General features: G+C 38.5%; 1 protein-coding gene across 1 annotated transcript in view; it reads left to right on the top strand.

Moving 5' to 3' along the window:
• MCUR1 (mitochondrial calcium uniporter regulator 1) overlaps positions 1-17474 on the top strand; it is a 32983-nt gene extending 15509 nt beyond the window's left edge. The window contains exons 6-9 of the mRNA XM_034762371.1: positions 273-344; positions 6750-6803; positions 10302-10416; positions 12713-17474. Coding sequence (XP_034618262.1) covers positions 273-344; positions 6750-6803; positions 10302-10416; positions 12713-12768 — 297 coding nt within the window. The 3' untranslated portion in view covers positions 12769-17474. The remainder of the gene's footprint in view (positions 1-272; positions 345-6749; positions 6804-10301; positions 10417-12712) is intronic.
• Positions 17475-17819: the final 345 nt, after the last annotated feature.

Below are 17819 nucleotides of genomic sequence, written 5' to 3' on the forward strand. Positions count from 1 at the left end.
TTTTTAGTCTCAAAAGCAGCTGCTAGTTGTCGTGGCTTTCAGGAATCCTATTCACCCCAGAAGTCATGAGTATTTTCCATTGATTGAAGGGGCAAAGTAGGTCCCCACATAGGCTGCATCAGTTTCACAGTATCAGGAAAAAAGTCCTTTTATTGAGGTTTGCAGTAGGAAGGCACAATATATTTGTTCCGTTACTTAGCTCATGAATTGTACAAGGAAAATGTTGTTGGTTTTTTAAATTTCCTGATATATTTTGCATAATTTTTCTCTAGGATGAAGTTATCAAAGTTCGTGCAGATAACAAATTAGGCTTCAATCTGGAGAAGAGCAGAGTAAAAGAACTGGTAAGTTTTATGGATTTCTTCTAGAACAGTGGTCGGCAACCTTTCAGAAGTGGTGAGCCGAGTCTTCATTTATTCACTCTAATTTAAGATTTTGCGTGCCAGTAATACATTTTAACGTTTTTAAAAAGTCTCTTTCTATAAATCTATAATATATAACTAAACTATTGTTGTATGTAAAGTAAATAAGGTTTTTAAAATGTTTAAGAAGCTTCATTTAAAATTAAATTAAAATGCAGAACCCCCTGGACCGGTGGCCAGGACCCAGGCAGTGAGAGTGCCACTGAAAATCACCTTGCATGCCGCAGGTTGCCTAGCCCTGTTCTAGAAGTATGTAAAATGTGAATACCATTTGAAATTGTTTGGTCAAGAATGTAATTTTCATGGTTTTGGCCAGAAGATAGTGTGAACTACATGCTGTAGTATAATGTGACACCATTCGCTTTTAATATTTTATCATATTTTGACATTGTTTTTAATATCAAGATTAATGAAGAAATAATGTTTTTTTTTCTAAATTTATCTAGTCAAATTAAGTTTAAATACTTTGTTAAATTACCTAAATTGAAAGCCTCTCCTTGCTCCAATAGGGGACTAATTACATCGTAGCCAGTATGTCAGCTAACAGTTTGATTGAAGTGATTTTCACACTATCTTGTCCTAACTGGTATGGATCCAGTGACTTCTGACTTTCAAATGTCTGGTAGAACTGAAAATCTTTATGATCTTAAACTGGAGTAATAAAGGTTACAGTAAATTGGCAAGTTTTTTTTCTCTTTTAGAGTATTATATGTAACTCTGTTTTAAGCTCCTGTAAATGCCATTACCAAAATGTATTTCAGCAAATCAAAGAAAATTATATTGCCTAACTTGAATAGTCTTTTTTGAATGACATTTTTCTACGGATTTTATTTTCCCTAGTCATCACATTTAACATTTATATTTCATAGATGTGTAGTGAGGGAATAATATTGACCATTACTATGGGCAGTAAGCTTTATATTCTTTAGATACTGCTAATCTTTATTCTTTCAAAACTGGTAGATGTGCCCTTGAAAGTGATTACAGGTCTGCCGCATCTTACGCGTGATTTCAACTATATGCGGTCGGCAAAAAAAAAAAAAAAGAGAGAGAGAGAGAAAAACAACAATTTTAATACTATACCTGTAGTGCGGGCAATTTTGCCCGCCATTGAACTCAAGGGGGTTTCAGCTATATGCGGTTTTCGCTTTATGCGCTAACCGCGGAACGGAACCCCCGCTTAAGATGAGACAGACCTGTACTCATAATAGTTGTCAAACGAGCTATCCTGGGTTGGGTCAATGACTTAGTACTGTGGGTAGCCCTCTGTGCTGCACCATGAGAGAATTGGGTTGAAGAACAAACTGAGGCCTTCAAACTTTTGAACTTGTAGATTTTTCAGATGTTGCAAAAATAATGCTTTGCACTAACGTAGCACCTTTCCTCTGAAGTTCTTTTAACTACTTAAATAGCAAGCCTCACAATATCTCTATGGGTAGGTAAGCATTATTGTATGCATTTTACAGATCAGTTAACTTAGGCACAAAGAGTTTGTGATGTGTCCAGGATGACAGGAATAGAGCCCAGGAATCTGGACTCTGTCTCTTGCTCAAAGCACTAGTCTACATTGCTTTTCTAGATGAAACCCCAACCTTTATGTGAAGAAGTAGACAACTATAAACTACAGTCATGTATTCCATTGCAGTCTGTTGTTATACAGGGCATTGTATCTTTCAAGGAGACTGCTTGCTTGCTAGTTGTTGTCAACAGACATCATGCATGGCCAGAACTCTGGCATAGAATGGGGAAAGAGGCAGGTGAATGGAGAACATGATGCTACATACAAAATAAGGTTTATTTGTACATAATAGGAAAGTGGAGAACCCAAAATAAAGGGCTGGGTGAAAGTTCTGTGACCTCTCTTCAACCTGTGCTTATGTCTAGATGTTGTTTCTTCTGCATTAGTGAAAGCATTATTGGCATATGCACTTGGACACAGGTGAGCCCTATACTTGAATGCCCAGAGTCCTATAAAAGCTGTAGAGAAAAATAAAGCACACTTACCTAGGAAGATACCTGAGGTAACTTAAATTAGTAAAGGCTTAGCCAGTGGCTTTACTCCTAAAATATTTCCAAAGTATGGTGAGCTAATATTCCATCTGCATGCGGTTTAAAATATAAATATATATACAGTACTTGTATTACAGTTATTTATCTGGTTTCAACTTCTGCATTTAAAGGCAAGGTAGGAAAGTTTCTCTAGTGATAAGATAGGAAGCAGAAGAGCATTATTTAGGTTATGACATTGCAATAGCTAATCAATGTTTCCTTCTGCTGCATCCAAGAATCCAGTTTGGGAAGAGGAGAGGCGGACTGAAATGTGGGGCAAAAGCCCACATAAAGAAGTTGGGAGGGACAGTCACAAATATAACCAGAAAGACTCAGAGTTGAATGGGCAAACTAAGGCTGTTGAGAAGTGAGCAAATGGGGAGCTTTTCATTGCTCTGAGCCTAGGACTAGGGCAGAGGTTCCCAAATTTTTCCTGGCACGATCCCATTTTAATGAAGTGTTTCCTGCCAGGACCCCAGACAGCATGGAGGATGCCATTTTGTAGAGAGAAAGCGTGTCCTCTGCACAGCATTACCTCACATGCACCATATGTGCGAGGTCACCCCGCATGGACAACACCATTTTGCAATACAAAAAAGCATTCTCCACACAGCGTGACCTCATATGTATGGTGCATGCAAGGTCATGCTGTGCAGAGCAAAATGGCACCCTCCATGTAATAGGCATCACCAGAATCTCACCTGCTGATGGCGTGCTCCATTTGGGGCCACAACCCACAGTTTGGGAACCACTGGTACTAGGGCATCTGCCAGGAACATTCTGGCAGTTTGCTTTACCTGCTCTTATCGCACAAGAAAATATCTCAAGTCTGTGTAACAAAAGAAGTGGAGCCATGAGTATTGTAGAATAGAATGATCTTTTCTCTTTCATATAATTGAATTGAAAATCCTGGCAATTTATATAAAATTAGTTCAAATTAATCTTACAGCTTGCTTAAATTTACTATAGTATTCAACATATTTATAGACCTCACAGGAGTAATGTCTTTAGTTAAGATTGCCCAACACATTGTAAGACTCTGTTTTGCTGGTAACCCTGCCAAATTAACCATTTGGGCTGAATTTTTCCATACTGGGTGTCTGCCTCAGGGTGAACCTCCTTCTTTAAAAAAATAGGATCAGTGGTTTCTGTGGACAAAATTAGGGAAAAATACAATGTTTTGCCCTGTAAACAAATGCTTATCAGACTTTTTAAGATGTTGTAGTGGCTCCATGTTTTGAAACAGGGACTTGCAATTTGGCAAAGGGGTGGTCTTTGTGTCAAAAATGCTGGTCCCATGGAAAAAAAATATGGGGAATGCTCTAGTCCAGTGCTGCAGAGACTGAGAAGAACTTTTCTTGCAAATGTTGCTCCAGGATACTGTGGCAGCAGAACTGAGAGCAGGGAGACTCTCTCCCCTGTGCTCTCAGTGTACCCCCTGCTGGTACCCAGGCAGTGAGGAGGAGGAGTAGCCTGATTTAGACTGCAGAGGGCTAACGAACGGGGATGAGATAAGGGAAAAGGGGGATTGCAGGAGCCAGAGAGTGGGGAGAAGCAGAAGGCTAGGGGGACAGTATTCATGGGGGAAAGAGAGAGATAAGAGCCAGGAGTCGGAGTTGAATAGGAGCAGAGGGAGTATTAGGGGAGGCATGTGGGGAGCACAAGCTGGGAAATGTGGAGGGTAGATGGAGGGGGGAGAGGCAGGAACCAGAGGGGGGAATTGGATGGGACAGGCAGGGGGATTTATAGGAGCAGAGGCAGAGGGTGGGTAGAAGATGGGGTTGGTGAGGGACAACAAGAGGATGGTGGGAAGAAGCTGAGGGATGTGAAGGAGCAGAGAGTAAGGGGGTTAGGAGCCAAGGACAGAATGAGTCAGGGTGGTGGGGGCATTAGGAGGAGTGGGGCTTGTAAGGGACAAGGGTTGGAGGATAGACATAGGTTTGAGGGGGACGGGCAGAACCACTGCAGCAGACTCCCTTCCGGAACCAAGAATTCTCTTGTCAGCAAATATCTGTAAAACTCATAGACTCTACGGTCAGAAGGGACCATTATGATCATTTAGTCTGACCTCCCGCATGATGCGGGCCACAAAACCTGACCCACCCACTCCTGGAAGAATTCTCTCCCTTGACTTAGCTGTAGAACTCCCAAATCATTATTTAAAGACTTCTAGTCGCTCAGAATCCTCCAGCAAGCGACCCCTGCCCCATGCTGCGGAGGAAGGCGAAAAACCTCCAGGGCCTCTGCCAATCTACCCCGGAGGAAAATTCCTTCCCGACCCCAAATATGGCGATCAGCTAATCCCCAAGCATTGCAGGCAAGATTCTCTAGCCAGACCTTCTGGAATAGTACTCTGTAGTAATTTTTAATATCCCATCATTGACCATTGTTATCGCCCTATTGACTAAAATCACTGTATCCCATCAAACCATCCCCTCCATAAACTTATCAAGCTTGATCTTAAAGCCAGAGAGGTCTTTCGCCCCCACTGTTTCCCTCAGAAGGCTATTCCAAAACTTCACCCCTCTGGATGGTTAGAAACCTTCGTCTAATTTCCCGACGGCCAGTTTATATCCATTTGTTCTAGTGTCCACATTAGACACTGGATAAACTCCTGGATAAAATTTGTGCACCACCTGCCTCTAGTGCTGATCAACATAATAGTAGGCTGATATCTTCTACTACCAGTTACTCCATTAGCCCAGCCCTTGCTGCTTAGCAAATTAATCCACATTATGGATTTTTTTCTATTACTTTTTAAAATTCTAGGAAATGCCATAAAACGTTAAAAGAATATTATTGTTATTGGACCTTTACTTTTAACTTTTATGGATTGTTACTCAACCACTGAAAACACATATCAAACCTAAGGGCCATCTCCCTGCCAACTTTTAGTTTTCTGTCCCCAATCTACTTAGGTGCTAGAGCTGTTACAAGTAGTTGTTGACTTCTTTACTGCTGAAAGTGTGCATTTCTCTGTCTTTATTCTTTTTTAAAATATCTGAATAATTTCAAACAAAAAAACTTTGAACAGAGTCAGACCTGCAAAATTTCATCCAAAAAAGTTAAAAAATATAAACTACTAAAAAGGGGCCATTAGAATGGAAGTTCTAGCAACCTTAAACATAGCTAAAGCTATTAAAATATGTATTGTGCATAATTTCACTCTTAAATTATGGAATCATTTTAAATGTAATTGTTCTTTTGAGCATGGCACCAGGTAGTGATGATCAGCTATTACTTACTATTGTAATGTTCAGTCTCCTGTCATGATGGTTTGTAACTTTGATTGAAAAACATTGCACTTTTAAATTAGGTTCTGATGTAGATAATCTGCCCTTTTATCACTTGTTTAAAAAAAAAAAAAAGGGTGAAGATGTTTGTTTGTGGTATTTTTGTCCCCCACTCCATTCACCAGAGTCTCTCCGAACTTGAATGATACTGATGTGTTTCAGTTATTGCAAGCATGCAGTAATTTTTTGTTTTGCAACATGTGATATTCCCCCCTTCCCCCCCCGTCCCCCATTTTATGTGATCTGTTAGTTCAATCAAAGACACAGATAGAACTCAAAAACATTATGTGGATTTGTGATGCATCCTTCCGGTTTCATAAACCAGTTAATGGATTACCATGAGACATAAACATAGTATAGTTGACAAATGCAATAATTTTTAATAGTGTTAATTTCTAATTAAAAGAAGGGCTACCCATCTTTTCTTTCACTGTCACTCCAAAATTTCAAGTGGGGAACAAATCTAATCCTGATTAAACAACTGTATATGATAATTAAATCTGCTTTTATCTTTTAAAACTTCGTACTGGGGAGTGGGGGGTGAGAAAAGTGGCTAAAGTCTAACCTTGTCCTCTCTAACCTTGTCCTCTTTAAGCCATGCATAAGTGAACACAGCAGAATATTTAAATCTAGCCTCAGTTACGAGACGTGTGTGTGTGTTTTTAAATGCAGGTCTGCAATCTTTTCCCATTGCCAATCAGCAAACATATTGCCATAATTAAAGGGCAGTTTCTGGTAGAAGATCTGCTGCCCTTACAACTTGAGATTTGCTGAAACATTTGGCTTAAACTTTCTTTTCTTCCAAAGAGCAACATCTGTTTTACAATGGTAACTCTAAATATTGTTGGCAAACACAGAAGAATACTGAATTCCAGCTTATGAATTATAACAATGATGTTGGAAACTAAGCAAAAGTACTAATGTGAAGCTGGGAAGAAATTCAGAAGAGAGAATAATGCTTTTTTTTGTTTGCTTTTTTCTTCAGTATTCAGTTAATGAAAAAAAACTGCTGGAAATAAGGACAGAAATCGTGGCATTGGTAAGAATTTAGAATTTAAGAATGGATTGTTGAATGATATAATAAGGCTTATTGTATTTGTGTACTGTAACCAGGCACAAAAATCTTTAACATGAGTAGTATTTAAATGTCCATATATCAGGTATCCTAAATGTACAAAACTCAGTTTTTAGCTAGTTTTAAATAGTTTGTTGTGTACTTATATATAGTACTATGACATTACTACACAGGTAACTGAAATATAATGCTGTACATACATGAATACTCCTGGGGGAATTCTGTGCACAATATTGTAAAATTCTGCGTATTTTATTTGTCAAAATAACACAACATAATCATGCCAATTTCAATTAATTTATTTTGAAATACCTGGCAGCAACTATGTCTGTAACAATACAGACACACAATAAATTCCCCCAGGAGTAGAGAATTAAAGAAACCCCTACGACAACTCAGTTCCTGTTTCTCTGCCCCTTTTCCCCAGACCCTACCTGCGCGCCCCTCCCCCTTCCCCAGCACAGACATTCGCACATACTCCCTACCCCCCAGATCTCAGCCACGGGGCACCCCCCAGCCCAGATACCCACACCCCTTACCCCCCCAGAGATCCAGAGGGAGAAACAGCCCAATGCGGGTCCCAAGCTAGTACGGAGTTTCCTGCACACCGCTCCTTCCTTCAGGGCAAGGAGCTGCTGGGAACCCTCCAGCTCCCTCCCCTTCCCCCGGTAGTGTCGTCTATTTGTGAGCTGGGCTCAGCTGGGTCCAGTACCCCCTAGTGGCAGCCAGCAGCTCTGCAGCCCATTTTTGTGGGAGGAAAAGGAAATTCTGCGCATAACATTAATTACTGTGTGAATTCACGCAGTGGAGCAGAATTCCCCCAGGAATACATGAAACACATGAAAGCAAAGCTCACATGGAGTTTTATGTTCTCAAAACCCTGAACATATATAAATATTCAATTCAATTATCATATGTTTAAGTTATTTTGAGAACTTTTGTGTGTGACATTGTCTCTATCATGGAAACTGCTTGAAACTGCTGGGTTTTTCTACCCTTTCTAAATCTGAGCCCAACAAAAGGATCCTCTCTAGCCTCTTTGCTCCCCCCTCCACATGCAATTTGTCTGTTGGCATCCTCAACAGGCACAACTAGTCAACTACATTAATGTGACTCCCCAGTCTTCTGCTTCTGTACTCAGAAACAGAGATTTCCTCAACAGTTCTCTGAGAATTCCTTTCCTCGGGAGGTTTTGCTATCTTCTCCCAGTGTGGTTTGTATTGGCAGAGAGACTCTTTGGGAGAGCACCTTGAGGAAGGTAGGGGACTCCAAGCCTAACAGTAGATCCTCAGTTGCTTCCGCTGAAGAGTGGTACCCAGCCAACTATATCAAATGGCTCTTGTTCAGATGTTCACCTCTTTGAACTGTCAGCCCGCTCCTTGACCAAAAAAACTGGACTTGTCAATCTTCAACCTCTCTGTGTGCAGAACTCATTTCAGGATGGAGATTTAAAGATCTGGCATAAGAAATCTTGGGAATTATTTCTTAAACTTCATAGATCTCAAGAATAATCACATTCCAAAACATTCCTGCCACTAATGGTTCCTATATTTTACGGTCAGGAATAACAATTATCATAGTCAAGCAATGTACTTTAGTCTGTTGCCCAGCCCTGGGGTGTTCACAAAGTTAATGATTTTTCTGCTATTCTGAGATAAGAGGGCATCCAGTTCTACCACTTTCTGGATAACCTGCTAGCAAAGGTGCAATCATATGAGCTTGCCATGTTCACCAAATCATCCAGTTCCTGGAACATAATAGATGCATAGTGAATCATCAGAAGAGTTCTCTTACCCAACCTTAGGAATTCCAAACCAACCTGAGTCTTTTGGTACTGTCGGAGGAGAAATTTGACATAACACAAGCTGCAATTCCTCAGCACATTAGTGCATTCAGCTGATCCATATGATAAAGGCCTGTGAGGAAGGGAAAAGTACGTTGAGTACTCCAACTTTCATCTCCTTCAGAACTTCCCAATCAGGCCTGGAGGTACCTGGTTCAGGATATGGACCACGTGTTGATAGTCCCTTCAGATGTCCAGTCCCTTCAGTAGTGATCACAAGGACATAGCTTTGGCAGATGCACCAGTAGTGTGCATGGCAACCAACACCAACTTTTGGGAAGGAGAGCTTAGATGGGACATGAGTCATGGCAAGTGATCTCCCCAGGAATCCCAGCTCAGCATCAACCTCCTGGAGCTGTGGGAAGCAGGAAATGAAATAGTCAGCTTCCTCCCAAGGGGCCTTCTGGGAACTGCAACTATTCGCTTGGAAGGTGACAGCAGAACTACTAGGCTCCTATAAACTGCGAAGATGGACCAGAAAATGAAAGTCTAAAAAGAGACGCCAGAAAATTCTTCCATAATTGGAACACCTGGGTCTGCCCAACAAAGCCACGTACATCTGTGGCAAGCCCAACAGTCATGTTGATTTGCTTAGTTGTCTTAAGCGAATGGTAGAACAGTGGGAGCTAACCAAACAAAAACTTGATCAGATTATATCAAGGTAGTTCTTTCCATGGTGGAGATGTTTACAAACCAAACCAACAGGAATAGTGAGATTCTGCTCCTAGCATTAGCTCCCGCAGGCCTGGAGAATGGACACCATTTCATTTCCCCGATTAAGCTTCCATGCCTTTTCTCCTCAGAAACAAGGTGATCAGAAAGATCAGCCAGGATCAAGCCTCAATAAAGTCAGATCATCCCTTAGTAGCCCAGGCACCTTTGTTTTCCCAGACTGGTACATATTCAGTATGTCCACCATTCATTTATATTGCCAGTTTCTCAGCACCTTGTTAATCTGCACCTCTTCCAAGTTGTGATACAAATCATCAACAGCAAAGAAGAGAATGTTGATGTTGCATCCTTAACTAGTGCTGGGAAGAAAGTGGACAGATGAGTGAGATAAAAATGGGGCCAGATTATTTATATGTATTCTGGCAAAACTCCCATTTTACTTTGTTGGAAATTTGCTTGAGTAAGGATTGTAGGATCAGGCACAAAAGCTGTAGGTCAAGTATAGTCAGCATGAATTTTTAAAGACAAGCCCTATGAATAGGGTTTTATGATGGAATTTACAGCTAATTGTAAATTCGATATGAAGTCACCATTGTAATAAATCCATCAGGAAATATATGTTTTATAAGCTCTTTAAAAAACATTACAGCAGAGCAGTAAGTTTTATACTTGTGTTCACCTAAATGTGGTGGTATGAATTTTCAGTACTAAGGGAAACCTCTGGCGTCTTAAGAAATATAACATTACGTCATACTTCCTAGAGGGAGGAGTATAACTACAGAAGCCTCCTGAGAAAGGCTTATTCTTAGTTTTTAATACATTGTTAAAGTACTAAATCTGCAAGAGTGAAGGGAGAGCCAAAAAAATAATTCAGATAGGAAACAGATTTATTTTTATTTTAAGGTTCAATTGTGTTCAAATAACTTAATACTCTGCTTTGTTTCTAGCATGCACAACAAGACCGAGCTCTAACTCGAACAGATAGGAAAATAGACACAGAAGTTGCAGGACTGAAAACAATGTTGGAATCGCACAAACTTGATAATATTAAATACTTAGCAGGTAAGGAATTCTGACAAATATATGCACTCATGTTAGAGTTGTGTTCAGCTCTCTTATTAAAGGCCTGATTCAGCAAGGTACTTAAGCACATTGAGTGGACTCTTTGACTTTAGTGGGATTATTTGTGTGCTTAAAGTTAGGCACATGCTTACTCGTTGAATCGTGCTTAAATTTATTTACATTAAAAGAGAAATGATCTGATTAACTGTCAAGAGTGGTTAGTGATGTAATGGAAACCTTATTCATTAATTGGAACGGTTCAGTTTGTACGATACTGTCCTGTGTATTTATACTTGTGCTGAAGTTTTTCAGCTTTCAGGCATTTGTACATAAAGAACAATTTCATAGACATGTAAGGCTGGAAGGGACCTTGAGAGGTCATCAGATCCAGCCCCCTGCGAAGAGATAGGGCCAAATAAACATAAACCATCCCTGAAGATGTTTTTCCAACATGTTCTTGAAAACTTCCAGTGATGGGGATTCCACAACCTTCTTTGGAGGCCTATTCCAGAGCTTAACTCCCCTTATAGTTAGCAAAATTTTCCTAATAGCTAACCTAAATTTCCCTTGCTGCAGCTTAAGCCCATGACTTCTTTTCCTATCTTCAGTGGACGTGGAGAACAATTGATCACTGTCCTCTTTACAACAGCTCTTAACATTTTTGAAGACTGTTATCAATTCACCCCTCAGTCTTCTTTTCTCAAAACTAAACATGCCTAGTTTTTTTAACCTTTCCTCATAGGTCAGGTTTTCTAAACCTTTTATCATTTTTGTTGTTCTCCTTTTGACACTCTTCAATTTATACACACATTTCCTAAAGCCTAGCACCCAAATTGGACATAGAACTCCAGTTGAGGCCTCACCAGTGCTGACCAAAGTGGGGATATTTACTTCCCACATCTTACATACAATATTCCTGTTAATATACCCCAGGATGATATTAGCCTTTTTTTCACAATTGCATTACATTGTTGACTCATTCAATTTGTGAACCTCTGTTACCTCCAGATCCTTTTCAACAGTGCTACCATCTAGTCAATTCTGTAGTTGTGCATTTGATTGCACTTCCTAAGTGAAGTACTTTATACTTGTCTTTATTGAATTTCATCTTGTTGATTTCAGAACAGTTCTCTAATTTGTCAAGGTTATTTTGAATTCTAGTCCTGTCCTCCAAAGTGATTGCAACCCGATTAAGGGAATAGAACAGCTTCCATATGAGGAGAGATTAAAAAGACTGGGATTGTTCAGGTTGGAAAAGAAACAACTAAGGGGGGGAAGGGGGGTATGATAGACATCTATAAAATCATGAATGGTGTGAAGAAAATAAATAAGGAAGTATTATTTACCCCTTCACATAACAGAATCAGGAGGTCACCCAATGAAATTAATAGGCAGCACAGTTAAAACAAAGAAAAATAATTACTATTTCACACAACACACATTGCCAAAACTATAACTGGGCTCAAAAAAGAATTAGGTAAGTTCATTGAGGATAGGTCCATCAGTGGCTATTAACCAAGATGGTCAAGCATGCATCCTCATGCTCTGGATGTTCCTAAGCCTCTGACAGCCAGAAGCTGGAACTGGAATGCCCTGTTCTGTTAATTCCCTTTGAAGCATCTGGCATTGGTCACTTTCTGAAGACAGGATGCTGGACTAGATGAACCATTGGTCTGACCCAGTATGGCCGTTCTTATGTTTGTGTGATCACTTAGCATTGTGTAACTACTCTTATTAAAGACAAAGGTAAAACACTCTTTACTTTTTGGAGGGTGACTGGGAGAAGGAGATGAGGGCTCATAAAGACAGAATTGCAAACTTGTTAAGGGATAAACTTTTCAACTAATTAAATTGATCATATCTACTCTTTATAAGAGAGGTTTAAAAAACTATAGCATTTGCAAGATATTGAACTTTGCTACTAATATTTATATTATCTTTATTTCCTCATTTCGTAACCGTAACTTGATCTTACTTATTTGGAATGGTAAGCAATGATAGGATTTTTCAATACTACTGATAGCTTTCCGGCCCATTTTTCCTTCACTCCCTCTTTCCTTCCTTTCTTCTCTTTTGTCATTTTGTGGTCACCTCCCTATTGAAGTTGTGTTTGTACTTTGGAGATGAATAGCTTGTTTTCTTAAATAAAAAATAAAGAATCTAGCCATAACTTGTAAAAATTCATTGTATTTGCAATTAACTGTTGGAATACTGCTTCCTGAGGGAGCAATACAAGAACTAACAATGTATTCTCGCCTTTTCTCATTTTCACGCTAACTCTTGTGTTTTCTTTCAGGTTCAGTATTTACATGTCTTACTGTAGCACTGGGATTTTATCGTCTGTGGATATAATAAAGCATCTGTTTAAAAGGACTTGTGCCTCTCTTGCCTTATGAAAATCAAGAATGTTTTCTCCTAGCTTCAAGAATTCAGTCTTCACTTTAAAGCGAGTCGATACTATTTTATTTATATTTATTTGTTAAAATAATCTATATTGAAAATGTAACCAAAATGTGCCTGGGAATAAATATAGAGACAAGATTACCTCTGGCACAAACCAGGCATAGTCTACACAGCTCTGCCAATTCCCCTCAATCCTGACCTGCAACATCCTTTTCCTATTGTAGTTTTAGAGCCTCAGTTAAGCCAACTGCAAGTTACACCAAATGGTGTAGTGACTGTGTGATGTGTCAAAGAATGCACTAGGAATTATGCCAGACTCTGCTGAGATATGCGTGTGCAATAGCAGTTGTATGTATCAGAACAGAATTTGGTCATACATTTAAAATTGCCAAATGTATTTAATTAGTGACCTTATGGCAATTTTGGACCTAGGCCTTTGGAGTGAAATGTTACTGAATTAACGCACAGTCCACACACTTCCTCTTTGTTAATAAAATGTATTCATATATTGTAAAGAAATATTTTTTCTATCTGTTACGCTAATTTTTAAAGCGTTTGCAACATGGTTTGTTTTCCAAATTGCCATCCAAACAAACAATTACGTTTCATGAAGCAGTGTCTCTAAGACCTTTTTGGTTTTTTACATAGCATTTTAAGAACTCATATTTAGGACACACAACGTTCTGAAACTCATTGCACATGCTAATTGTAAATTTTGTACTAAAGCTGGAATAGACATTTGAAGAGCAGTAAAATCTAATAGCTGATATTAATCTCTTCTACAAGCCTATGTAGAGATACAAACTGCTCTCTGTCACTGCTTGATTGATAGAAGAGAATTGCTTCTTTTATTCTTGAGGTGAGAATTAAAGCTGATTAGTTCTCTTCTAGTGAGGAAAGAGCAATTGGCTATCACTTACTAGAGTGACAGCCTTAGGGCTGTGCTCACTAAGGGAATAATGTTTTCACCCATCTACACAAGCCATTTTCCCAAAAGTTTCCCACTGGTTCTACAAATGGTACAGCTCCTCTACTGGTAGCAATGGTAGGAGCACTAATGTAGACTATCCACTGTTTAATCCTGCACAGAGCAAGGCCATATGAAATGGTAGTTACAATATCAATGCCTTCTCTACATTAATGCTTCCACTAGTGGTAGCAATGAGGAGAAATGGGGCTAATGTGTCCAGGGTCAACCACCAAATAGAGCTGCCAGGTTCGATCACTCTCATTAACCTAGGGTCCTGTCTCTCTGCTTAGCTTCTCTTTTTGTTTTTTCCCTCTCTGTGGGCTGATGGTAAAGGCTGGCAGGGTACCATACCAGTTTTGCTCCCTACTTTGTTTATTGAAGTCCTGGCAGGCTGGCTAACTTGTGTATATGTACCCAAGTAGCCATTGAACATCCTTGGCTGTTGGGGCTACCATTTGTTATATGAAGGCAGAGAGGAGGCCAGATGGAGATAAAAGTATCTTACAAAAGCTAGAACTACGCTGGACTTAACAGCTAATGGATAATCATTAAAAATGTAACTAATAATAATAATCTGAGTTTAATCACTCTTAATAAAAATAATTATTTGGTCTTTCCTATTAGTAGTGATTCTTAATTTAGTAAACCTTACCCCAGCTGCTAAGAGTTAAGAAACAACATAAATAAAAATACTTCTATAAAACACTGAAAAGGAGAGAACATTCAAGAGGCAGTGTAAAGGAAGCTAGTATTACAAAACAACATCCTCCAAATTACCAGCATCTTTTGAATTGGTTTTGTGTGTGTGGAAAAGCTATAATAATTATGCAACTCTTAAGGGTTGTGTTAAAGCTAGATTTTTATATTTATTTAAAATGTCACTATTTTAAAGTGTCAGGCATTATAATTTAGGTAAACGTTAGGTGTGATCTACTTCAGTTAGTGGGAACTATATATTCCAGGGTAGCAAGACTATATCTCTGGTCACCTGGATGCCTGAGCAATTAGTGAATTTTCATATGACTAAAATATTAGTGAATTGTAAATAATTTAATCTGCATATTTAATTTCAAATGAGTGAATTCTGCTGAAAAGTGAGATTCTTCTACAAGAGGATCTGAGACTTTTGCAGTGAAATAAAGCTGCAAGATTGTAAGGGTTTTTTTTTTTGTTTGCTTTTTGTTTTTGTTTTTTGCTCCAGAAATGGATCTTGAAGGAAAAACAGCACTTTCAATGTTTGCTGTAGACTGGAATTAATAAAGTTCACGAAAAGGGGCAACATAAAAAATAGGAAACATTCAGTATTCCAAGCCTATAAAGTCTCCAAGTATGGTGCTCAAGGCCATGAAATTTCTAAATCAGATATGTTGTTAGATGCAAAACCTTCATTGACCAGGGAACATGGTACAGTTTGCTATGCATTTAAAAGCCATTGCAGATCAGTTATGATAGTTTCTGACACATTCACACAAGCTGTAATATCTTTACCTGCACTGGCATTAAAAAAAAGTGCAAAATCCCTTTCTACATTTGAAATGCTCAAATAAATCCCTTCCAATCTGATCCTTAAAATCAAAATCCAGCTTACTGATATCAATGAGGAGCAAGCACATCAGCAACCCATGAACTAGTTTTTGGAATGTTAAGATTTGATCCAAAGAACAAATGATAACTACAAGCAGCAACTGGGAAACCCAACTCCACTGCCATTAATTTTCCATTCCTTAATTTCTCTAAAAGCTTTTTTCTGCACACATGCTACATAATGTCTTCAGTATTATAGTATATTTCTCATCAGAATTTGAAATGGATTTCCGTATCAGATTTCAAAATTTTGGCTTTGTACTGGCAGATCTCAGTTCAGAAGGTGTGGTTGTCTGGCATAGCTGCAAACTGGGTGGGCTTTTGTCTTTCTATGAAACCACTGCAATTCTGAAAGTTTCAAGGCAGCCTACTTTTCTGTCAATAGTACAGTATGCTGCTGGGCAGGGAATGGGAGTTCAGGTTCTGAGTACCTTTAGGCCAGCATGAATAGAAAATTCTGCAGAGGGGATTGTATGGGGGGGGGGGGTAGGGCGGAGAGAGCATTGCAGTCTTCCTCTGCCAGAAATACAGGTTGATCCTATAATAAGCCTTGGGGCTCTGGGGAGCAAATGTGAATTAAGGAGGACCTCTCACAAAACAAACTTTACATGTAAATATACTAGTAGGAAGAAGTAACTGAGATGGGAGTTCTTACAGTCTTTTTTATTTTGCTTACATTTTTGTTTTTTAGTTAAAATCTGTAACCAAAAAAGGCCTCTTTCCCTAGTAAGTTCTAACCTGTTTCTGTTTCCTTAGAGTTAAATTACCCTAGCCCTGTAGATATTAAAAATCTTGATTGTGTCCTTTTTCAAGTGTGGTGTTAAGGGCTTATGTGCTAAAACCATGAGTAGAGAAAGAAGAGTTGTTTAAAACTAGATATTTTCTTTGCATTAACTGGAAATGGTCCTTGATTCTTCTACACACATGATCTGCCTTAATGTTAAGGTACTGTGTATCTGTCTTCACAGCACCACAAGCAGTCTATTGCTTTTAACTACGTATACCTGATTCCTCTGATATAATTGCTGAATGTTCTTTCTTTCTTTCTTTATCCATTTTTATACACCCTGGCATAGGTAATCTGCATCCTTTTCCCTATTCTTCTGCCTCTCTGTGTCTATGCCAGCAAACAATCTAGCCACTCAAGGTCTTGTCACTAACACTTCATCTATTTGTCTCACTTTTAAACTGTTTGCTTCTATGTTAACTGCCTTGGATCTTGCAATTTGACCAAAATACTAGAATGATCATTAAAACCATCTAAAATTAGGATCATATCTCAAGCCAAAAGTTTGACTATACTAAAAATATACTAAAAGCTTTACAGGGTGTTTATGGCATATAAAATGACATTTTCTCTCTTAACATATGTATTCACTGAATGAAAACCTGGCCCCACTGAAGTCAATGGCAAAATTCCTTATTGACTTCAGTGGAGCCAGGATTTCACCCTACATGTATTGCAAGTCATGTCTGCTTTACTTCCATGAAAAAAAGTGTTTTGTTTTGTGTTTTCTCTCCTGCAGAGTCAACACAGCACAACTTTATTTTTTTCTATCAGTATAATTGTTAGCTGAATTCCAATTGCCAGAATTCCAGTTGCCAATTTATTACTGGTCACAATGCATGGGCAAGACTGATTTTCACATCCCATTGTACGTTTTCAAGGCTCAAATAGAGGGAACTTTTTTGCTTCTAAACTAACCAAATTCTATTTGAAAGACACTGAACGTGAAACAGCACAATGCATACATAGTCACTTTTCATGATATAATTGCATTATAAATTAAAAGTTGATAAAAATAGATATACTGATTTTTTTAAAATATAGTGGAACAGAATTGTATTTGAAAAATAAATATTCCTTGATCACTTTTTAGTTTCATAATGCATTTTAATTGTTTTTATCATATCTTGTTTTTAATTGTACAGCTATTGAATTTATATTTATATTTTTACAGATTAAAAAAGTGTGTTCCATTTGAGCAATTGTTACATCATCAACTGTTCATGTTAAGTGCATAAATAGAAAACTGACTTTTGCCATTAATGAAATGCGTGGAATATTTGGTGTTTGTTTTAATCTGAAATAAAAGCATATATGCTGACAAAATGACTTGCCTATTATTTTTATCAAAGCTGATATAATTGAGAATTTTATTCTTCCTAGCACAAGATAAGTGGAATATACTTTTTAGCAGCATATCACATTTTACCATTTTTCTGAACATTGCTCCTCTACCACTTCAAAGACTGTTATGCTCCTGACAGAAGTTATTTAGAAATAATTGTTGCCTTTTTCCCTGTAGAGAATTCAGATTTCTGTGTGCCCACAATAGTCTTCACTAGCTGTTCTCTGCTACTGCTTTAGAGGAAATAGGAAGTTTGGTCTGAGTCCTGCCTTTTCTGTTCCTGTGATCCATTATGCAGACATTTACCTTCATCT

The sequence above is a fragment of the Trachemys scripta genome, chromosome 2 (assembly GCF_013100865.1).
Source record: "Trachemys scripta elegans isolate TJP31775 chromosome 2, CAS_Tse_1.0, whole genome shotgun sequence".
In the NCBI taxonomy this organism is placed as follows: domain Eukaryota; kingdom Metazoa; phylum Chordata; order Testudines; family Emydidae; genus Trachemys; species Trachemys scripta.